This window comes from Ambystoma mexicanum, chromosome 6p (genome assembly GCF_040938575.1).
Source record: "Ambystoma mexicanum isolate Mex_15411 chromosome 6p, UKY_AmexF1_1, whole genome shotgun sequence".
NCBI classification, from domain to species: domain Eukaryota; kingdom Metazoa; phylum Chordata; class Amphibia; order Caudata; family Ambystomatidae; genus Ambystoma; species Ambystoma mexicanum.
This window is the reverse complement of record NC_090935.1, coordinates 1,197,079,463-1,197,100,142: the sequence shown is the minus strand read 5'-3', so window position 1 is coordinate 1,197,100,142 and position 20,680 is coordinate 1,197,079,463. Positions and strand designations below refer to the sequence as shown.

The following is a 20,680-nucleotide window of genomic DNA, read 5'->3' as shown; positions in this document are numbered from 1 at the left end:
CTCTCTCTCTTTCTCCATGTGCCTAACCTTCTGGCTCCCTCTAGTTGTGATCACACTTGATTCCCTCCATATATATTTCTCGCTCCATCTCTCGCTGGGTGCCCCGCCTTCTATTGTCTCTCTCTATATTTGATTTGTCTGTCAGCCTCTGCCCCTGTAGACTCTTTTCGCCTTCACTTCACAGTCACTTCCACCCTCTTTCTTTCTCAACCCCCCCAATCATGCTCTCTGCGTGCAAGTCCCTCTTGTTATCCGAGGTGACGTATGTATGCTAAAAAAAGGGCACTAAAAAAGGGCAATATAGATGTTAAAGGCGTGGGTGTAAACCTGCTGATTATTCTAGCTGTGGAGATTATCCTTCATAGAAAATATACAGGAAAGTACTATAAAAGCCTACCCCAAGCCCTCTTCGTTCATAGGAGGAGTGAAGTGGGAGACATGTGATGATCCGTCAGCCTGTCAATAGCTCCAACAGGCGCACATCGTGGCTTGCCTTTGGTCATGCAACCATGGGAAGAGTAAGATCAAATCTGGGATTATAGTATGGAGAGAGGGGAAGAGACGAGAAAGCGCGGCTCCCAAAATGACAGCTGCAGCTTTGCACTACATTCGGCAACACCGTACTCGCTGGTACTGTAGTTTAGCTTGGAGAAGCCCCGGTCATCTGTCTCGGCAAAAATATGAAGTGTAGGTCCTGAGGGCCAGCCCATTTAAAGCACTGTATGTGGGCGTAGGCTAGGGTCAGTCCTCTACCCAGGTTTGTGCCAGTAGTTCCAGGTGCATGAGGGTTTCCATCTTGGGTTGGTCAGTGCTGCTAGGGATCTAAAATGGCCACTGCAGCAACAGACTCCACCCTGCGCATGGCCAGCGAGAGAGGATGCCAGACAGGGGAAAAGGGCACAGATTGGCTGCAGCTGCATTGATATGAGGAAGCGGCACCTGCAGCTGGGCGCAGTTAAAGAAGTGAATTATTTTTTTTAATAAAGTATTTAAAAACATACTTTCGCTTTTTAAAACCAGAGGACCTACTCGGCATAGATTTGCCTTCAAATAAAGCATTTCGAAAAGCAAGGCAAAGTGTACGAGTGCTAGAAAATCGAAGCTAGACGGGAGAAAATGCGATTTGATTTATTGATATTTTACAAGGTGCTAATTACCTGAAGGTACCAAAGTGAAGGACCAACACAAAAACACGAATCAAACAAATAACGTACAGACACAAGGAACATACTAGAATTGTTTTGTAGAATTGTAAATCAAATTACGGTTTTAAGGCTGAATGCTTTCTCCAGCCAGTCAATATACTTCCGTAGAAACTCAGCAAGATGACACCAGCCCCTCTTCCGTCTGCCCGCCCCCCCCCAGCAAATATTACAGTCGGTATGTGTGCACCATTCTGGAAAGAGAATTCTGGCCAAGTAAGAAAAGTCACCCCACAAAACCGTTTGCCCCAATTTTCTCACTAATGTTAAGGTATTTGTACTGCGCACCGTCACCAACGGAACTGGTCCCCAGGAGCTCCAATACACACCAAGATCTGTGCCCCCAAGGGTTCATGTCCAGAATGTTTATGAACGTTGGATATAACCGTATTTCTATTATCCTTTAGCAGATTACCCAGCTGAATAGCTCACACTTTTGGCTGGTCCTTTTTTTTGTCTCAAGATGCAATCTCACTGACTCACACACAGGGGAGAGGAGAATAGGAGAAGGGAAGCCTCATTATTTAATGCACCAGCTGGAACAGTGCTATCACTAGAGCAAAGACCAGGGACATACAACACCAAATTATGTCGAGGGATAGAGACAATTAAGTTGGCTGCAATGTTGCTCCCCAAAGCCACTAAAGGCCCACCACCGTGTTCCAAGTGAGCTAGAGACAAAGAAGGGACTAAGATGGTTTCATGCAGTACAGTTCTTATTTTCTGTCACAGATGTTTCAGTAACAAATTTCCTTGTCATTCACTCCCCTTTCAATCTTTTAATCTCAATTTTTTGTACTTCCACCAAGGACAATAGTCCACAATACGTTGGAGCAGATCGGGGGTAGGTCGTAACTGTTTGCTACCTCAGGTTCCAGAGCCTGTCCAGTATGCTGTGAGACTAGGCTAAAGACGGCTCTCCTCTCTGATTGGGTGGACTATTGAGGGAGTTCTAGGAGTTATTCTGTGCCTTTGATCTTGGGATGAGCCCTCAAAAGGCTGAGGTCATCCTTTATTGGAGCCAAGGCTTCTGGGAGGGATTTGAGCAGCAATGTGAAGTAGACCAGTATGTCTAAGTTCTTCTCTCTTCCATTTCCTTTAAACTTTCAGCCATCGAGGATTGGATTCTGCATTTGCTTCTTGTAAGACAGAACTTTCCTGATCCCTCACTCATCGACCTCCTAAAATGTACACAACTTCTGAAACATCTCCATATCCTCGCCATACTCCAACATATCCTTCTTGGTGTTCACTTTACTCTACTCCAATGATCTCTACATAAGCAACACATACACTTGTCACTCTGGTACACCAGGGCCTTTGGGCAGCCAGCCTAGCTCGACTTTACCTGAAAAACCTTTGCACACAAAATGCTTATGATTGCCCGAGCACATCTCGAGCCCCTCACTAATCCAAACCTTGCATATAAACATATAAACTCAGTTTCTTTTCTTCTACGATTTATTTACACATTTGTAATTAATAACGCACCTTTAGAGCACTTTATTATGCACTATTTTCCAGCCAATGATCTTCCGCAGATTAATACTCTGCCCACCCTCCCTGGTGTGGGACAGACTTCTCCTTAACTCAGACAAGGTTTACACGCTTTGATACCATTACAGTGGTGAACTAGCTCTGACCAATCAACTTCAGGTGCATCCGTGGTCCAGGGATGAATATCGGTTTCTTAATCATCAATCAGCCCCACACCTCTAGTACAACAGAAGGGATACAAACAGATTGGAAACAAGCAAATTATAAACCTTATCCAATTTTGGTAACGTGAATGGAACGGCAGGCTCATCTCTGAAAGGTTGTGATCATTGGAAAATACAATTATTACCCAATGATAAAAGGGAATTCCCAGTCACGGTTGTATAAAAAATATCTACTTATTATCACAACAGACACTTCTAGCACACTACAAAATACAACCCATCCGGTAAAGGAATGCAGAGGACAGACAGTTTCGAAGAAGGAAAAGGGATGCAATCTGGCTACTGACAGAAGTGTAATCTGTATAGTCAATAATGACAATATTTCAAGGATACTTGGTTTCAACACAAAGGCACATTGTCGTAAAATGTCACAAGGGGCCTTCGGAGAAGAACCACCAGGGTACTCCACCTACCGTCAGGACCGATTACAGCTGAAAGTGGGAGGACTAGCCATCATTGCCAAGGATTCTCTACATAACCGACAAATACATTCCGAACTATCAGGGAACGCAGACTCTCTGGCCATTAAAATCTCCCTCTCCCCAAACTTCACGATCACGATCCATGCCATATACCGACCACCCTGCTCCTCTACAGACCTTCAAGAAAGTCTACTCCATCTCCTAACGGAGAACCTAAAAACCACGACTAAAACGATCTTAATGGGAGACCTAAATCTGGGCCTCAACGATCCTAAGGACAAGGAAGCCAAAACCCTGGACAAAACTTCTAGATCTGGGATTCTTGCAAAGGGTCACCGAGCCCACCCACTGAAAAGGTCACACCCTAGATTGGATTGCAGACATGAACTGCTCTGCCGCCATCAGCTCCAATACCCCCTGCTCTTGGACCGACCACCACCTCATTCACTTCATCCCCACCCCCATCACATCCAAACCCATCTACCCTACACCACCCTCACTAGACAGGAGTGCATGTAAACTCACCAAAGGCAACCTGCAACCATTTCGAGATAATCCCCGCTTCAAGCCTTCCTTCTCTAAAGACCCAGTGATTCTAGTTGAAATTTACAACACTCTTAAACTAGCAATTGACACCATTGCACCGCTTGAACTAAAAAAAGCCAAAATCCTAAAACATGCCAACTCTTGGTTCACCCCCGAGCTCCAAGAATTATGTACCCTCAAATGCAAAGCACTCTCCAAATGGCACAATAATCCACAAGACCCCCTCAAAGAAGATTTAAAAAATGATCCAACCAATATAAAAAAAGCCATTATTAATGCCAAAGCCAACTTATAACACCAGAATCTCGCCATATTCAGAGATCTAGCTGCCACTGCCAACAAATCCAAAGACATCGATAAAAATGAAGCTTGGTGTTCCAGTATCCAAATTGCTGTACTGAATAAAATTGACCTCCAGACAAAAACTCAATCACACCATATAACGTATGTTAAATCCGACCACCCTACCTCTCCCACAGAAGACATACATCACCAGCACAAAAACTAATTCTCTGTCAGGGATGTCTTGGTACCTGAAGTTTTGGCTCTGCTCAAACATTTGAAACCATCCAACTGCAAATGGGACATCTATCCAGCCAAAATAGTTAAATAATGTGCTGAAACCCTTGCCCCATTTCTGACAGCATTCATTAATACTTCCTTTGTCTATGGCATCGTCCCATCAGGCCTAAAAGAAGCATGGGTTTGCCCACTCTTAAAAAAGCCAACCCTAGACCCTGCCTCCACTAACAACTACCATTTCCTAACCACCGTACCTTTTTTGCTAAAGATCCTTGACAAAGCTGCCTATACCCAAATCTAGCTCATCCTTGAAGCCAATTGCATTTTAGGCAAGAGACAATCGGGCTTTCGCCCACGTCATGGGATGGAAAGAGCCCTTCTGGATTTAAAAAATCAGGTGGCTGAGATTATGGATGAAGGCAAAACCGCACTTCTACTTCTTGGCCTATCTGCCACGTTCGATCTTGTGGACCACAAGATCCTCTGCAGTCACCTCACCAAGTCAGCACAATTCACCCCCCAAGCCACTTCCTAGGTCACTTCCTTTCTAGAAGGGAGAGCTATGAAAGTATTCTCAGATCAGGCTTGTGCAATTCCCACCACCATCCACTGCGGGGTCTCCCAAGGCTCCTTCACTTCACCTACCCTCTACAACCTGTTCATAACGCAGCTTTTTGACAAACTCGATGCCCGTGGCATAGCCTACATGAACTATGCTGATGATACGCAGGTCCGCCTTCCTCTCTTTGGTTCTTACCAACATGATGCTCTTATACTGCACCTGGTCTATTCCACCATCCAGGCCTGGACGGCAGTAAATGGGCTATGCCTCAATGGGGACAAAACAGAAATCCTCATTGTTGGACCCAGCAAAATTCTCAGTAAATTGGATAAAGAAATACAGCGCCTTCCTGGTAGACAATACATTAATTCAAGTCTCACCCTTAGTAAAGACTTTGGGGGTCTACCTGATTCAACACACTCAAAGACGCGTCAGGTCAGCGCCATTGCCTCCTCTGTGGCGTTCACAACTAAACTCATTAATGCAGTCAAGCCTAACCTCTCTTAACAAAATTGCCTATCAATAGCTAGAACCACCATTGGAGCGAAACTCGATTATTGCAACTTACTCTTTGCCGGCACATCCTTCAATAATCTTCACCGACTTCAAGTGATTCAAAACAAGGCTCTTAGGGCTGCCTTAAGCATTCCTAAAAGGGAGTACATCTCCCAGGCCAGGCGTGAGGCCCACTGGCTTCCCGTCAAATAGAGCATCACTTTTTAAAATCTTATCCAGAACACACAAATGCTTTGCACTCACAGCCCCCTCGTACCTCCCAGACCAAATCGTCAGAAACAACTCTGAGTGACCCAAAATAACTAAATACACCAACCAGATTATCGTCCCCACAGTAAAAAGGGCCAAAGCAGAAGGTGCTAGTTTTCCCTTTCTTGCACTCAAACTATGGAACACTCTCCCCACCACACTCAGGAATCAGACATCCCTCATTGCCTTCCAGAAAGCCCTCAAAACCACCCTCTTCAACTAGCCACTCTGGTCCCTTGCCGTCTTTAACAGCCTCTCCTACTACATCCGCAGAGTGCCTTCACCATGCTGTGTGCGACACCTGCCTGTGTTTTTGTTGCACTCTCCTCTTGTCACTGATGTAAAGGTTCAATGTAACCATGAACCTCCACTTGTGTTTTCATTGTTTTGGTTCTTTGCAATTACGGACCCTTTTTTTGTTTCTTCTGTCTGCTCACCATACCTTTATGTTCTGCATTTTAACTAAGCTAAGTATTCTTTGCCTGCAACAGTGCCACGATGCCCAAGGGCGGCTTTGTGCGCTTTACAAATGTAACACAATGTACTTTGTGCTGTAGAAGTTCTTGCTGCTCGACAGGGTTCAGTCGGTTTCAGGGCACGTTGCAGCTTCAGCAACAGAGTTCAAGATAGGAGACAGCTGCGGGCGGCAGGAAGTTTGGAGAGTGAAGCTGGACGGATGACTGCAGACTGGTCTGCATGGAGGCTTGGATGGCTTTAGCAACTGCGGCGTAACAAGTAGCAGTGCAGTTGGTTGCAGCTTGAGGGGCTCGACAATGTCCTTTAAAGCGGACGTCGGTAGTTGTTTGTCGATGCACTCCTCTCCTAGCTTCTTCACTGGGCTGGTGTCATCCTTTAAGTCAGATGGGCCAAAACGGCAGAGAGTGTTGCAGACAGATGCCTTGTCCTTGGTTTGATCCAGACTCTCTGGAACTTCCAAGCTAGGAAGCTTGCTGCAGAGCCTAGAAGGGCATGCTGTGTGCTGGCTGAGTACCGCTTCTGGAGCTGCTGGAGGGTCCTCTGGATTCAGAATATCCCTCTGTTCCCTGGGAGATGTTTAGGGGAGGGATCTTACTTCCATCTCGGAGGTCCTGGCCTTCCTTCACTTATCCAAAGATGTAAGGCAGACTGTACCTTCAGCTAGGGTCCAATGATGAGTTATTCCTTCTGCTTCTGGTGAAGCCTTCAGATGATCTACCAAATGGGCTACAGTCATTGGTGTAGGCTAAGCCTACCATAATGAAACAATCCTGCATCCACACCACAATCTCCTGTATGCATGAAGTCATAACCAGAGTGCTTTCCAACAGAAAAGGTAAAGGAGTGAAAGTATGTAATACTATGTACCACCCATCTTCCTGTCTGTTGTGAATGAAAGGGTCTCTCTGATTAATGGGTCTCTGTGGCTCCTGATTAAAGCGGCAGGTCTCCCTTGAAGCTGCAGCGAGACCAGACTTTCTGGCTCTGTCAAACCACATACTTGTACCTTCTGAATGGGGTGCCCCTGTGGGGATGACTACTGTAAACACGCAATCCCAGACATGGCATTTCACTGTCAATCAATACTGAAGGTATCAGGCTGACACAATGCATATGAAAGGGAGTTGGGGTTACGGTCTCCTTTGTTAGCCTCGGCAGCCAGGCCCCATGTGGGGCTGATTGAATTAAACTCTGATTATTATGCAACTGCTGTCACCAGCTATATGGCTCAACAAAAAGACAGGGCGGATCCATGGAGCCTTTGTTAGTTAATTAGGCTGGCCATGACAGGGGGGGGAAGGTTTGTCCCTCACCTTCTGAGATGATATGGTGTTCACCCGGCTATCATTTGCCAACTAAATATACCAGGGGGGGGGCTTTCCCTGTGGGCTGTATCCATCCAGAGTACACATGTCTATGCGTATGTCATGCAGTGATCATAGGAAAATGTGTGCAAGCAGATTAGCCCCACACATTTGCTGGAGGTTGATCTACCATCATTCAATTTCATTTAAAATGACAAAAAAGTATGAGGGTCGAATTCCTCACACTAGCGCAGCAAATACCCAAAAATAATTATAGTAAATAAGAAGACTAGACAGTGTTGGGGTTTGCACTTTATTTTTTCCAGATCTTAGACAGTTGCAGAAAATCTTTCTGTATCCCATTCTCTTATTTACTTCTCTCTTGCAGCAAGTCTAATTGAGTGGCTCTTTCATTACCTGCCCTGCTTACACTGGAGGTACTGGAGAGTCCTCGACACCTGTTTGACATGGCTCTCACTGCTGGGTGGGCCCCCAATAATCAATCATTTGTTCTCGGTGACTGTAGTATATCGAATATCGTACATTGTTCGGTTCATTTGAGCCTTGTGGAGATGTAATGGTTAGTGTAGGAGCAGGCGGGTAGAGTCCAGTGGCAGGCAAGGTGCTCAGTAGTGTTGACTTGTTTGCAGAGGGATTCCCCCTTAATGCACCTCTTATCTTGTCACTGACATGATCAAAATATTTCAATAAAGACAAGTGGCTAAATGGCAATACTATGAGGTTAAAAGGCACCAGCTGCATCAAGCGATACCACTCACCCAGGCTCAAAGCTGTGAATCTCGGATGAACTGTAATGACCTTGTGACAAGGAGATGAATTCTTCATTCTTTATTATACGACTCAGAAAAAAAGTTAAAGGATTCTTCAAATATTTCCTCAGACCAATTCAAGGCTTGCCTCTTAACCCAGGACAATGAAAGCGGAGATAATGCAGGCAAGAGTATACATGCTTTATTAGAGGTTTCAATCCGACATGCGGCCACAGTTTCCATTATCATTCCAAGATCCTACTTTGTTTTACAAGATTCAATTGTAATTCACTAGAACTGTTAGAACTGTTGAAATATGCGGTTCATCTGAATTGTTTCAATTTCAACAGATGGATTATAATGTGGTTTAATAATTACCCAAAAAGCGTGGCTAAAACTATTTAGGGAGGTAGAAGTACTCTCTAGAAAATAAACGAGAAGCTCATTGCACTCTACTGATGTAGAACATTTCAAAGCAAAATAGCTGGATATATAACCACGTCTATTGACTTTACCGGACAGCATTATCGGGGAGTCTGGCTGCTCTTTACTGGACAGCATTATTGTGGAGTCTGGCTGCTCTTTATTGGACAGCATTATCGGGGAGTCTGGCTGCTCTTTACTGGACAGCATTATTGGGGAGTCTGGCTGCTCTTTACTGGACAGCATTATTGGGGAGTCTGGCTGCTCTTTACTGGACAGCATTATTGGGGAGTCTGGCTGCTCTTTATTGGACAGCATTATCGGGGAGTTAGGCTGCTCTTTACTGGACAGCATTATTGGGGAGTCTGGCTGCTCTTTACTGGACAGCATTATTGGGGAGTCTGGCTGCTCTTTACTGGACAGCATTATTGGGGAGTCTGGCTGCTCTTTACTGGACAGCATTATCGGGGAGTCTGGCTGCTCTTTATTGGACAGCATTATCAAGGAGTTCTGCTGCTCTTTAAAGGACAGCATTATCACTGAGTGTGGCAGCTCTTTACTGTACAGCATTATCGGGGAGTGCGGCTGTCTATACACATTGATTGAGGTATGACATAAGTTATGCCCCAACCTGCACAGAGGACTTCCCTTCCAAGGTGGTGCTCGCAGATTATACTCAGTCTCTTAGATTACATCAAATACAGAATCGGTCAACGTTAAAACAGATTCTAATTTTATCACAGGTTTACCATGGCAGAGTAAAGTTTTGGGGTAAAACAAAAACGTTTCCAGAGAGTAATCCATATGACAAGAAACTCACATCAGGTCCTCCTTCGATCGTCGTCCACTTTTGAAGATTCACAATTTCAGAAAAGGAATAGCTCCTTACAGAAGGAACTATCAACGAACACAACACACTTGTTTTGGATCTAATCATTTATCAAGAAGACGGCTATCCACATACCCGTTTACACAAGGAAAGAAATACACAAAACCCCAATTCTAAAACTAGATTTCCGCCCAAAATCCTTAATGGATAACCTACTCCGTTGCCATTTTCTGATAATATGCAGCAAGAGTCCTAACATGAGACATGACAACTAAAACGGACATCTTAGCAAAAAAACTAAAAACATATTCACACACATTTAACCTCTTTCACTGCCACTAAGCAAACGAGAGAGCTTTCATCAACAAGTACAGAGAACCTTTTAGAACGAAAACCTAAAGACTTGTCTTTGTGAGCACACACAGCACCATGTCATACAATAGCCAGTGTGCACTGCATAAATATTGGAAAACACTTAATGGCAGCCCAGGTACATTGTAACCCGCAGAATACTTGCAATTGAGGCAAAACACGTAAATAAAAATCAACCCCCACAAAACCACCATCACTAAACTCTGACCGGTTGATAGTACAAAGCCAACAGCCAAGCAGCAGTATGTGTATTCACAGATAAAGACCAGAGAGCAAAACATATTCACAAATTGCACTCGAAAATGGTTGAACATTTTGGCAGATGCCAGTGAAATGGGGCAGGACCATGGCCCCGTCACAGGGAAGGGAACCAGGGGGACCCCAGCTTCTCAGACCACCTTGTGTGCCATGCATGTAGATACTGGTTCCACCGACTGTCACAAAATAACTCCCAGTACTTTATCTTGCCGGTGCTCTCCCTTTTCCATTTCAGTACTCCAACCCCGGCACCTGGGAGTAACTAAGAAAACCCAGACAAGAGAACAGAATCAAGAGCAGAAAAGAAATGAACCTGGATTTCCCTACTCAACGACATTGGGGCATCCAACAGCAAAACCGACAACCCCAGACAGCCCCCAGGCAAATGGGGCGCCATCAGAAGATGAACGGGAGTGAAGAAAGACTGTAGGCAAGACACAGAAAACCTCTGCAATCCGAATCGGAAACTAAACCTGCCAACACCAGAGGAAAGGCATTGGGAGAATAAGCAACCCGAGTCCCTGGCTACTACCACACCAGACACGATTTCCATAACCATGTGTGACAAGGGGGGGGGGGGCTTACAGGGTTTTTTAAAGCCTCACCTGAGTAACCCAGCTCGTAGGAAAAATGCAGGTACTGGTTGGTTCATATAGTCCAGTGAGCACTACAACTAGTTGAAGGGGGAAGAGGAGACAAACCGAGCAGGACCACACTACAAAGTAGGAAAGGCAGATTGTGCCCATCGCAGCGCTTACCCTTCGAAACCAACTCTACTCTGGTGAGATAAAAGAACAAAAAGCAACCGAGACTGACTACACTTTCAAGTAGAGAAATTGGAGTAACGACGAGGATCAGCCCCTTTGTAAGCAGTACAAAGAGAGGGGAACATCAGACAAATGGAGTAGGACGTTTCAGGGAGTGTGAGGAGAGAGGGTTGGTGGAGTAGGGAGGAGGATAGGCGGAAGACCATAGGAGGAGATCAGGTGAATCAAAAGGGAGACACAGTGAGAAGAACATCAGAGTGTGGAAGGGAGTAGAGTAGGAGGGGGAGGGGTTCAGCATTTGCAAGGTACAACCCTACAGTCCCTTTAGAACCAACATCGTATATAGTGTAGGGACGGTGTAGGCAGTCCCCGAAGAAGCTTAGACAGATGCGGCGAAACAGAAATGTTAGAACTTTGATAATAGGGAGAAGGAAGCGTTATATGCCGACCAGGGGAGTGGGGATGGCTGTGTTGGGGGGGGGGGGTGGAGCTTTTCAGATGAGAGATTGAGAGAGAGAGGGAGGGGAGAGAGAAAAGAGAGAAAGAGAAAAATAGAGGAAGTGTTTATGTGAGGGGCAGCCGTTGGTGAAGATCTTCACCCCTTTTTTACAGCCCAGTGCATTACATTGAACAATCTGCTCATTCTCACCGTAAGCAGTTTTAAAAAGGAAATCAAAAAACCCTTCATTTTTCTACAGTCCGAGTTATTGAGTGGATCTGGGACAGTAATGAGATTTGCATAGAGAAGACGAAGCAGAAAACGTGCTGCCATCTAACATGGCAAGGCCAACAAAAAATTCAGAAAAGATATGTCCAAAGCAAAAAATGCACTTTCCCCGCATGAACAGGAACTGTCACTAAAAGTCACATCATCTGACTCAAGGCGGCAGTAGTATGACACTTGAAAAATCCGAAGATCGGACAAAACTATAACAGAAGTAGAAGAAAGACTAATCGCTATCCTGAAGGAGGATTAAAATGTCAATGTTAAAGAATATTTTTACCATGCAATATCACCACCCAGGGAGAGAGGAGGGGGGAGGGTTAGTGGGAATAAGCTGGAAAAGTCCAAGAGAGCAGTGATGTGCTGTTGGCGGCCTCAGCCCGGTGGGTCCGTTGGCTGGGCTTGGGGTGTTTTATGGTTGGTAGTCGTCATGTGCTGTTGTGTGAGTCTATGTGTGATTTGTTCTATTATTGCAGTCTAGTGAAGTTTGTGCGGATTGTTGTTTTGTAGGCTTGTGGTTGTGTTTTGTTAGGGTTTGAGAGGTGTATGCAGAGGGGTGAAATTGTTAGTGGATTGGTTAATTGGCATTGCTGTCTGGAAGCGAGGCGCCGAACCTCTGTAGTCTCTCCAGGTGGCACGCGCGAGCGTCTCTGTCCAGATCTGTGGGTGTCCGACACTCATAGTCCCTTTCACACATGGCATCCACTCACATTCATAGCCTTGCCCAACAAAATATACACCAGACTCTGACCTCTCAGGACCAGTGTCTGAATGAAACCTGGGCTAGTGTTACTCAAGATGAGATGTCCCTTGTGACCACTTTCTAGACTAAATCAGGGCGAGCCCACTCGGAGCAGACGCCGCACATAGAAAAGCGATAAGATTCCCCACCATGTCAGATGAGAAAGGCATACATTACGATACTTGACTTGATGTGGCACCCTCTGATATGTTGCAGAGTCTCCCTGTCATAAACTTGAAACGGCATGCCGAGCAAAGCAAAAGGACAACACTTTACACACTCACACCTTACACACTCACACAAGCAAATAAAAGTAGGTCTGTGGAAAATATCCGGGGCTATACTAATGTCGGGACTCGGGGCTAGCTAGCCTTTTGGTTATAGTCCCTGAGCTTCTATCCAGGGCTACAACCAAAATACCCGGGGTTATAGCTGTCCTCCCTGTCCCCTAGCGATACCTCTGAAGTAGGTGCACGCATTTCATTGCGCGATTTGTCCTGGACAGACAGCACTTCACACAAGATTCTGCCTTCATTTGTTCAGGCCCAAACAAAGGTTTGATCAGAGAGGGCAACATGCTCACAGAGGGCAGGCGTGCACCCTCGAATGTTGTAAAGTGCAAGGAGTGCTCCAGATACCATCACATTGTGAGCTTAAATACGTGAAAGTCATTCCATGTAGTTTTTGCAGTAAACCGCTCCCTGGACAAAAACATGGAAGTCCATTGTTGGGGGATAAAAGACGGGGCTCATTCTCCTGCCTTTTGCTTTTCAAATCTGAAAACGCCACGGGTCAAAGCAGCAACTGGATTTGTAAAAGCCCAAAATTCACAGTAGGCTATGCAGGAATGTACTTCGGGGAAGGTTCAGGGGGACATAAAATATCAAAATGTTTCATACCTCAAAGGCTGCTCAGCTGGGAGTGGGCTAATGCATCTAAAAAGTGCAGAACTGAAGCCCCAATCACAACATGAAGCAAACACATCCTGCTATGCGGCTGCTGATAACGCACCCCAAGGTTGGTTCTGAAAATACTCGACTTACAAAATTATTGTTCACAGCTTCAACAATGTGGAACTACCACCTTATCAAGCGAGGAAGCAGTTACTGCACATTTGCAAAGCACACATTTGCCAAAGTGAGACACCTTTGAGATGATCAGGTTGGTTACCCAACATAACGGTACTCATTTTATCCACCGCAGAAGTCTGAATGGCTGAGTGGACCTGCCAGGATTTTAACCTAGGACCATGAACTCAAACACACATCCTTATAGCTCATTAATTAATCCTGTGAGCCACAGACACACAAGTGTAACAAATTATACCATCTTTGTTGGAAAGAATACCTCTGAGGAGGTGCAGCTGATAGTGTGGCTTCTTAAAGATATCAGATGTGAGGAGAGAAGGAGAGGGTGTAGTCGAAAGCGAGCCCAAGGTTCTTCGCCTCACTGGAAGGAACAGGTAGAGGGCCCAGGATGGGAGGCCAGAGCGAGAGAGGAAAGGAGGGATCAGGTGTCCCTATAAGGAGGATCTCAGAGTTACTGGCATAAGGCAGAGATCATTGGCGGCACACCATTCCTGAATTGCAGACAGGCAGTCTGGTATATGAGAAGGAGCAGAAGTGGCTGAGGGGATCCTGAAGGAGAGCTGGGTGTCATCTGCATAACACAAAGTTAGAGCAGAAGGTAGAAATGTGGTGGGCAAGAGGTGCCAGATAGTGATTGAAAAGCCAGGGAGAGAGGTTAGACCCATGGGGAACACAGGTAGAAAGAGATAGAAAAGAGGAAAGAACCAAGGATCAGTGAGAAAGGAGGTCAACCAAGCCAGGGCCTGACCAGAGATACCCAGGTTGTCACAGAGGCGATTGAGCAGAATGGTGTGGTTGATCGTGTCGAAAGCAGAGGATAGATCAAGGAGAATGAGGACAGAAGGAAGGTTAGAGTCAAGAATAGAGAGAAAGACTTCACAGGTGTTCGGGAGAGCAGTTTCTGTGCAAGAAACATGTTGATCCAGTAGAGTGTATGGACAATGCTAGCACGTCACAATCACAGTTCTGCATAATATTCTGTTGTATGTGTTCCATTGCACTACAAGTGTGTGGCATCATTATGTTAACTACACCACTAGTTCAGATGATCACACTTCATTAGACTTGATGGCCACTTATTGTTGGCAACAATTATCACGTTTATAAAGGGATCACAGATTTCACAACTGCATGGCATTACTGAGGTGAAGAGAAACACCAGCACCTCACATCATCCCCTTACTGAAATATAACGGAAAACATGGTATAAAATCAAAATAGTTTACACTCCAAACTCTTGGTGGCAATATGCATGTTATGTTACTATTGCTTTGTTACTCCGCCTAACCATAATCACAGTAGTTTCAAACCCATCCTTGTATGTGCCACAATGCGCTCTCTCCTGGGGAAGTCAGACCTGCGGCGGCTAGGAAGGAGAGCAAGAGTGAAGTAAGGAGGGAAAGCGGAGGTGGACCGTCTTCTAGAGAGAACGGAAAAGTATGTGTTGGGTTAAAATACGCATTGGGATTCAGAGACAGTGTTCAAAGATGTATAGGTTAGCGATTGAGTAGCCCTGGGTGAGTGAGAGATAGGTCTGGCAGATATGTAGGCTTAAAATGTCCTCGCATTCAGTAGGTTGCATGCAGTACATGTACACAAGAGCATGTGTTTTATTGGGTTTCAAACTGGCACATTTAAAAAGTATTCATATCGACACCATCCATCAATGTTTGTGGTCTCAGCGGCATGAGAAATTGGTCTTCTGTCCCCGATATGAAAAGGGAGTGCGGCGGAGCACTAACTGCATCGGTTAGATCAAGCAGGTCTTTAATGTGAGACTGCATTAAGTAGAAAGGTTAAGATACCCAACGGGTACTCTTATTCATGTGTTGTTTTTAACCTGTCCTTTGCAATGATTATATTGACTCTGAGTGCAGTGAAGGGGAGAAGGGGTCTAATTGGATGGTGATATCCGTATATTAGATAACGATGGAGAGGAAGGGGTTTAGCATTTGCGGTTGTATGTATAAAAAAAAAAACAAATCATCATTAAGGCTTCTTGGTCCTACAGATGATCAAAGCAAGACAGGTCAGCTGTGGCCACCGATTACTGAGCCAGATGAAAGCAAGTTCTAAAGCTTCCTCCTAAACACCAAACAATGGTATTGAGTTTGCCGTCCAGTAGGCAATACATTCCAGATCTTAGGAGGTAGCACCTGCAAAATGCCTTCCTCCAGAGTTCTTCTAATACAGAACTAGGGAGGTCTGATGAAGAGAACAGAGTCAACGGGGAGCCTTACAAATATAATCAGTGCAGTTGTTTGGGGGCTGAAAATAGTTTTATTGAAAAGACTCCGTGATTTAAATAAATTTCAGCTGAACACTGGTAGCCAAGGCAAAGCCGAAGACATGATCACATTTATAGAGGCCTAGAAGCAGTATGGAATTGCTGATTCCACCATAGGTTATTTCTGCGATTTGTGTACAATGTCCTTTCTTCCCCGAATCAGGTCCCCAAGCCGCCACAGCAGGCCTGTGCATTCTGGGTAAGCGGCAGCTGCATGCCGTGAGCATTTGCAGGTTATAATTTCTGGTTATGGTTTCCTGCGATCTGGCTACGATTGCGAACTGCAGTGACGCATGCCCGGCATCAACGTTCAATCATTGTGTTGCTTTTCGTCTTGTGATCACAATCTGTTCTGAGGCAGGTGTCGGAAAGGGTACAGGATTATCTGCATGCCACCTGAAAGGCTAGCATCACAGAGGGTGGCGTGCCGCTGCCTCCAGGGTCCCTCCCACCCCATTTTCTGATCTTGAGCCCAGGATTTTACTAGCTGCTTGGCTTGTCTTTTTGTGTGGTTGTGCAATTGTCTTTAATGGTGGATGAAGTGTCTGTCGGCTGTTGGAGGGGCCCTAGGAATACCAGTAGCTGAAGGCTTGGGCCTGCTGACCTGAGAAGAGTTTACTGTGCTGAGTGGGTGAGCTTGTCCTCCAGTGTGCTCATGGGAAAGTGTTCAAATGACTGGAATGGTTGCTTGGAGGTTTTGGATGGGCCTTCGTAGATGGCCTGCCCAGAACAGGCCCAGTAGCATTTAGCATTCAATATCAACAAATTCTATGAACATGTTGACCCAACTTGTTCCATTTGAAGTGGTTATTTCTGTGACGAGGTGCGACACATTTCGTGATTAACGGGTGTTGAGATTTGTAAAAGAACTTGAAAATAAAGCTAATAACAGATCAAATGAACTAACAGTGCAAAGTGAGCAAAGAGCTTTAGTTCACCGTGTACGTATTTCCACTGCTCTGATCTTAATTTGAAAAACTTTCCTCCAATTGTAACCCTTTTTGCTTCTCTCGAGAATTTCCCAAGGGCGCTTGCCAGATGCATATCTAGAGCAGGTATCATAAACCCCAAAGAGCGTTGGAACCAATACAATCTCAAAAACGGGTGCAGTAGATTCCTTGTCCTGTCATTTCATAAAGTGCAAAAAATTAAAGTGTTTACTGCTTGCTATAGACTGCATATAACTCTGGCAAACATTATTTCCATGAGCATTCCATGTCCAGCTGTTTTGAGACGTCTTAACTGGCAATTTATTGAATCTCACAAACGATCTGCCTTCTCTTATGGGAATCCTTGATTGACACCATTAAATATACTTCCAATGCTAGATTACATGTATGTGAAAGGAGGCTTTACATAATGCCCTGTCGACATAAGACTTAATTTAATTTTCTGTCTTTATTTCTCTTCTATTTTGTGCACATCTTTAAACCATTGGGAACATGCTTCAAAGCAAGTGTGGCGCTTTCTTACTCAGGCCAGGGAACATTTTTAGCTCCACAATTAATGATCATTTTCTGGGCTTCATTGCCTCTTCATTATATCAAATTGATATTCATAACATTATTGGAACCACTTATAGTCGGGCTCTAATGTATCATTCCCCCAAATGCAAGGTCCACCAACCGAGCTGAAGTGGAGAGGCATGGCAAGAGGACCCCTCAAAAATGCATGCTGCCCTTTCTGCAATTTGGCAGTCTCGCCATATATTACTGCTGCACGTATCGCCGGCAATAGATTTGGCATTAAACATTTTAAAGGCTAGGTCAAATTAATTTCCTCCAAATTTGTTGGTAAAATGTAAATTGAACCATAAGAGTTTCTAGCATTTGACCTGGGACCATAACAAATCAGTTGATAACCAGGGGCCCAAATATTCAAACTGGTTAACTTCTGGGATTCTGCATAACCAATAAACTGGGACTCGCACCTCTCATATTCCCAATTTCATGAGTACCAAAGCCACCCAGTTGCCTATTTTTATTGGAATTCTAGGATTTGTAGTCCAACATTTTTAATGGAAAAGAAAACTTACAAGTCCTAGAATTCCAAGGGGAAAAACAGGACTAGATGGCTTTCTGACACATGGAATAGGGAAACAGAGATTTGTATGACTTGAGCTTGGTACTTTTTTGGTGACATTATGCAAGATCTGTCAATGTCTAAATATAAAATCCTTGCAGTTGGGAATTCTACATATGAAGCACCTGGAGAACCAGTGCGGTAATTACTAACAAGATGGTATCATCTGCATGGCAAAGGTAGTGGAAAATGTTTGCTGTCCACAGGAGCGAAACACAGCTCCGGGATATCAAGTGCGAACTTTGCAGTACATTGCGCGCCAGAAATCTAACCTCCACATGTAAATCCAACTATTACGTTTTAGTTTTAATCCATCATAAGTAACCCACTGTGCATCACATGTATTGAAGATGTGCAACCAATGCTACACTACATTCCCAAACATTAGATTAGTGTCAGACATAGGTTTGAGTTTGCCTTGGATTCAATAGAAGTACCTGATAGTGGTGTGTGTCCAGCTAGATAGGTTCACCTAGGCTACTCGCAGGAGTTAAAAGGCACCCAGCAATTTTGAACCCCGCTCCATGTGCAGATAACTGGATGGATCAAGTAGGCTGGTCAAGTCCTTTTCAATAAATACTGAATAGTAAACCCAGCCTTCCAAAAAAATGTGGGTCAATGGAGAGCAATAATTTCTTTCATCTGTAACTCTGTGCTAAATATGTCCCAAGCATGCCAGTATATTGGCATATAATACTTTAAGAGATTTCTTCTTCTGCCATCACTGTGGTCTGTACGTCCCATAGTAGCATTCCATCATCATCGTAATAGGTGGTGCCTACGGCCATGCAGCCCTTGTGGAGTCCCTCTTCTGAACGCTTGACCTATTTCTCAGTGACCATGCAAAAATTCCAACATTGCAGATGTGTACATAGATTATCCAAACATCCATATTTTTCATCCACCAGGTGGTCATTGCCAAATCTCCATTGTTCATAGCCGTCCCCATAATCTTTACTGATCCATGAGTCGGGGAGATTATGGGGCAAGCAATCAGGTGTAGCCTCATCACTAAAGAGACCATCAATAAAGTATGGGTCGCTGCCTGGTGACCCCCATCTTCAGCACAGCAACCAACTCCGAGCAGCAGGGCGTTAACTCTGGAGTGCTTGGAAGATACTCCAATTACAAAAAGGTACATTCATGGAAAGCTAAAGAACTACATTACAGATACATGTGTTAAGCATACCTCTGATTAATGAAACCTTCCAAGACGCATTTAAACACTTACATAGTTCTGCATCAAGTCAGGGTGATTTCGCTCAATGCCGTCATCCAAGATGGTGACCACCACATTTTTTCCAGTGTACCCCCTTTTCCAAGCACCAACGATGTTCATGTCGGACTGGCAGTGATGGACATTATCGCTACAGTGCTGAAAAACAAAAAGGGGACCCAGGTTTTTAAAGGCGGATGCCTGACAGCAGCAACATGTGAACAGAAAAGAGATCGATTTACAACCTTCAATATATAGAACAGCGGGGGAACGGAGGGGGGGGGGGGGTTGAATAGCAGGGATATTTTGCACACAGATTTACAGATCAGTTATTTCTCAACTCAAAATATGTAAATCGGCTGCAATATTCAAATTTGAACCTCTATACATCACTTTTGCAACCTATCGCACAAAAGGCAACAAGTGAAAACAGCCATGTGTGTATGATTTCCAGCACTCATAAAAAGGAGCTTCTAAAAAATATATCTGAAGGAGAATGTATGCCTGCCAGAAATAATCCAGGGTGCATACAAACATGATTTGCTTTAAACAAAAGGATTGACAAAGCGAATGGGTCTGGGGTCATTCCCCAAGCTAAAGGTGAGCAGATGCAGTATTGCAGACCAGTGGTGATATTGTTTGTGCCATCATAGATCAAGTAGCACTATCGCATTGAAAGATAGCGATTCATGCTGGGTTCCTGCAACTTCTAAGTGCTTACATGCAAACCAAGGTATGTCAAAATTAAGTTATGATACACCAGGTAGAGCAAACGAATGCCAGCAGAGCCTTAGATGCTGATGTGCTACCATCTGCCAAATGCAGCATTCTAAGCATGGGACAGGTTAAGCACTGTATGTTCAGCTACAGCCACTATTTGCTATGTGTGGACTTGCGCCCTCAGATACAACCTTAGCATGCCCAGGTAATGCCATTCCCTTCCCTCCCTCTACCCCGGCAGTCGGGGGGTATGTATCAAACAGGCCCTTATACACCACTTCTGTTCCGTAGGCATTGGTGCTCTTTCCGAAGGGAATTCAAATAACTATATGCGCATAATACTGCGCTCAATCATGCTCTCGTATCGACTTCTAAAAAGGTGCAAGGCCGTACCGCCACTGCCAAATACAACATTTCAACTTGCACAGATTTCTGTAGCAGGCGCATTAACCCACTCAGTTGTATTATTAGAGCATAGTGATAGGAATAAAGAGGTCAGGCACCCAGACTATTTATGTAGTGCACCCCACAAATTAAACCACCCTTGTTGCGTTTAATAAGTGGTTTAAATTTAGTAGACACGGTTCTACATATTGTTCTGACTTTGGAAGGTTGCAAGGCCGAGTCGTTGTTGGCCAGATTCGAATATATGACCCACAATTTACATACTGGTCTCTGCAGCAGGAATAGGAACATGCTAAGCATTCTGAAAAAAAAAACAAGCTGCAAGAATGTGTCACATCAAATGAAGACATTTTAATGAATTGTCTTTGATAGAAACAAAAAGGTCAGGGTACCTAACATTATCCCTTGAACATTCCCAAACCAGTCATGTGCAAATCAAACTGAACCTGTTTCAGTGCAGCTATACGAGATCACCA

The 20,680-nt window shown here is 44.6% G+C and overlaps 1 protein-coding gene across 3 annotated transcripts in view; it reads right to left on the bottom strand.

Moving 5' to 3' along the window:
• PCSK5 (proprotein convertase subtilisin/kexin type 5) overlaps positions 1-20,680 on the bottom strand; it is a 1,619,480-nt gene that overhangs the window by 1,268,284 nt on the left and 330,516 nt on the right. For all 3 annotated transcript variants that reach the window (XM_069625842.1, XM_069625844.1, XM_069625843.1), the window contains exon 4: positions 19,095-19,238. In XM_069625842.1, the coding sequence (XP_069481943.1) occupies positions 19,095-19,238 (144 nt within the window). The remainder of the gene's footprint in view (positions 1-19,094; positions 19,239-20,680) is intronic.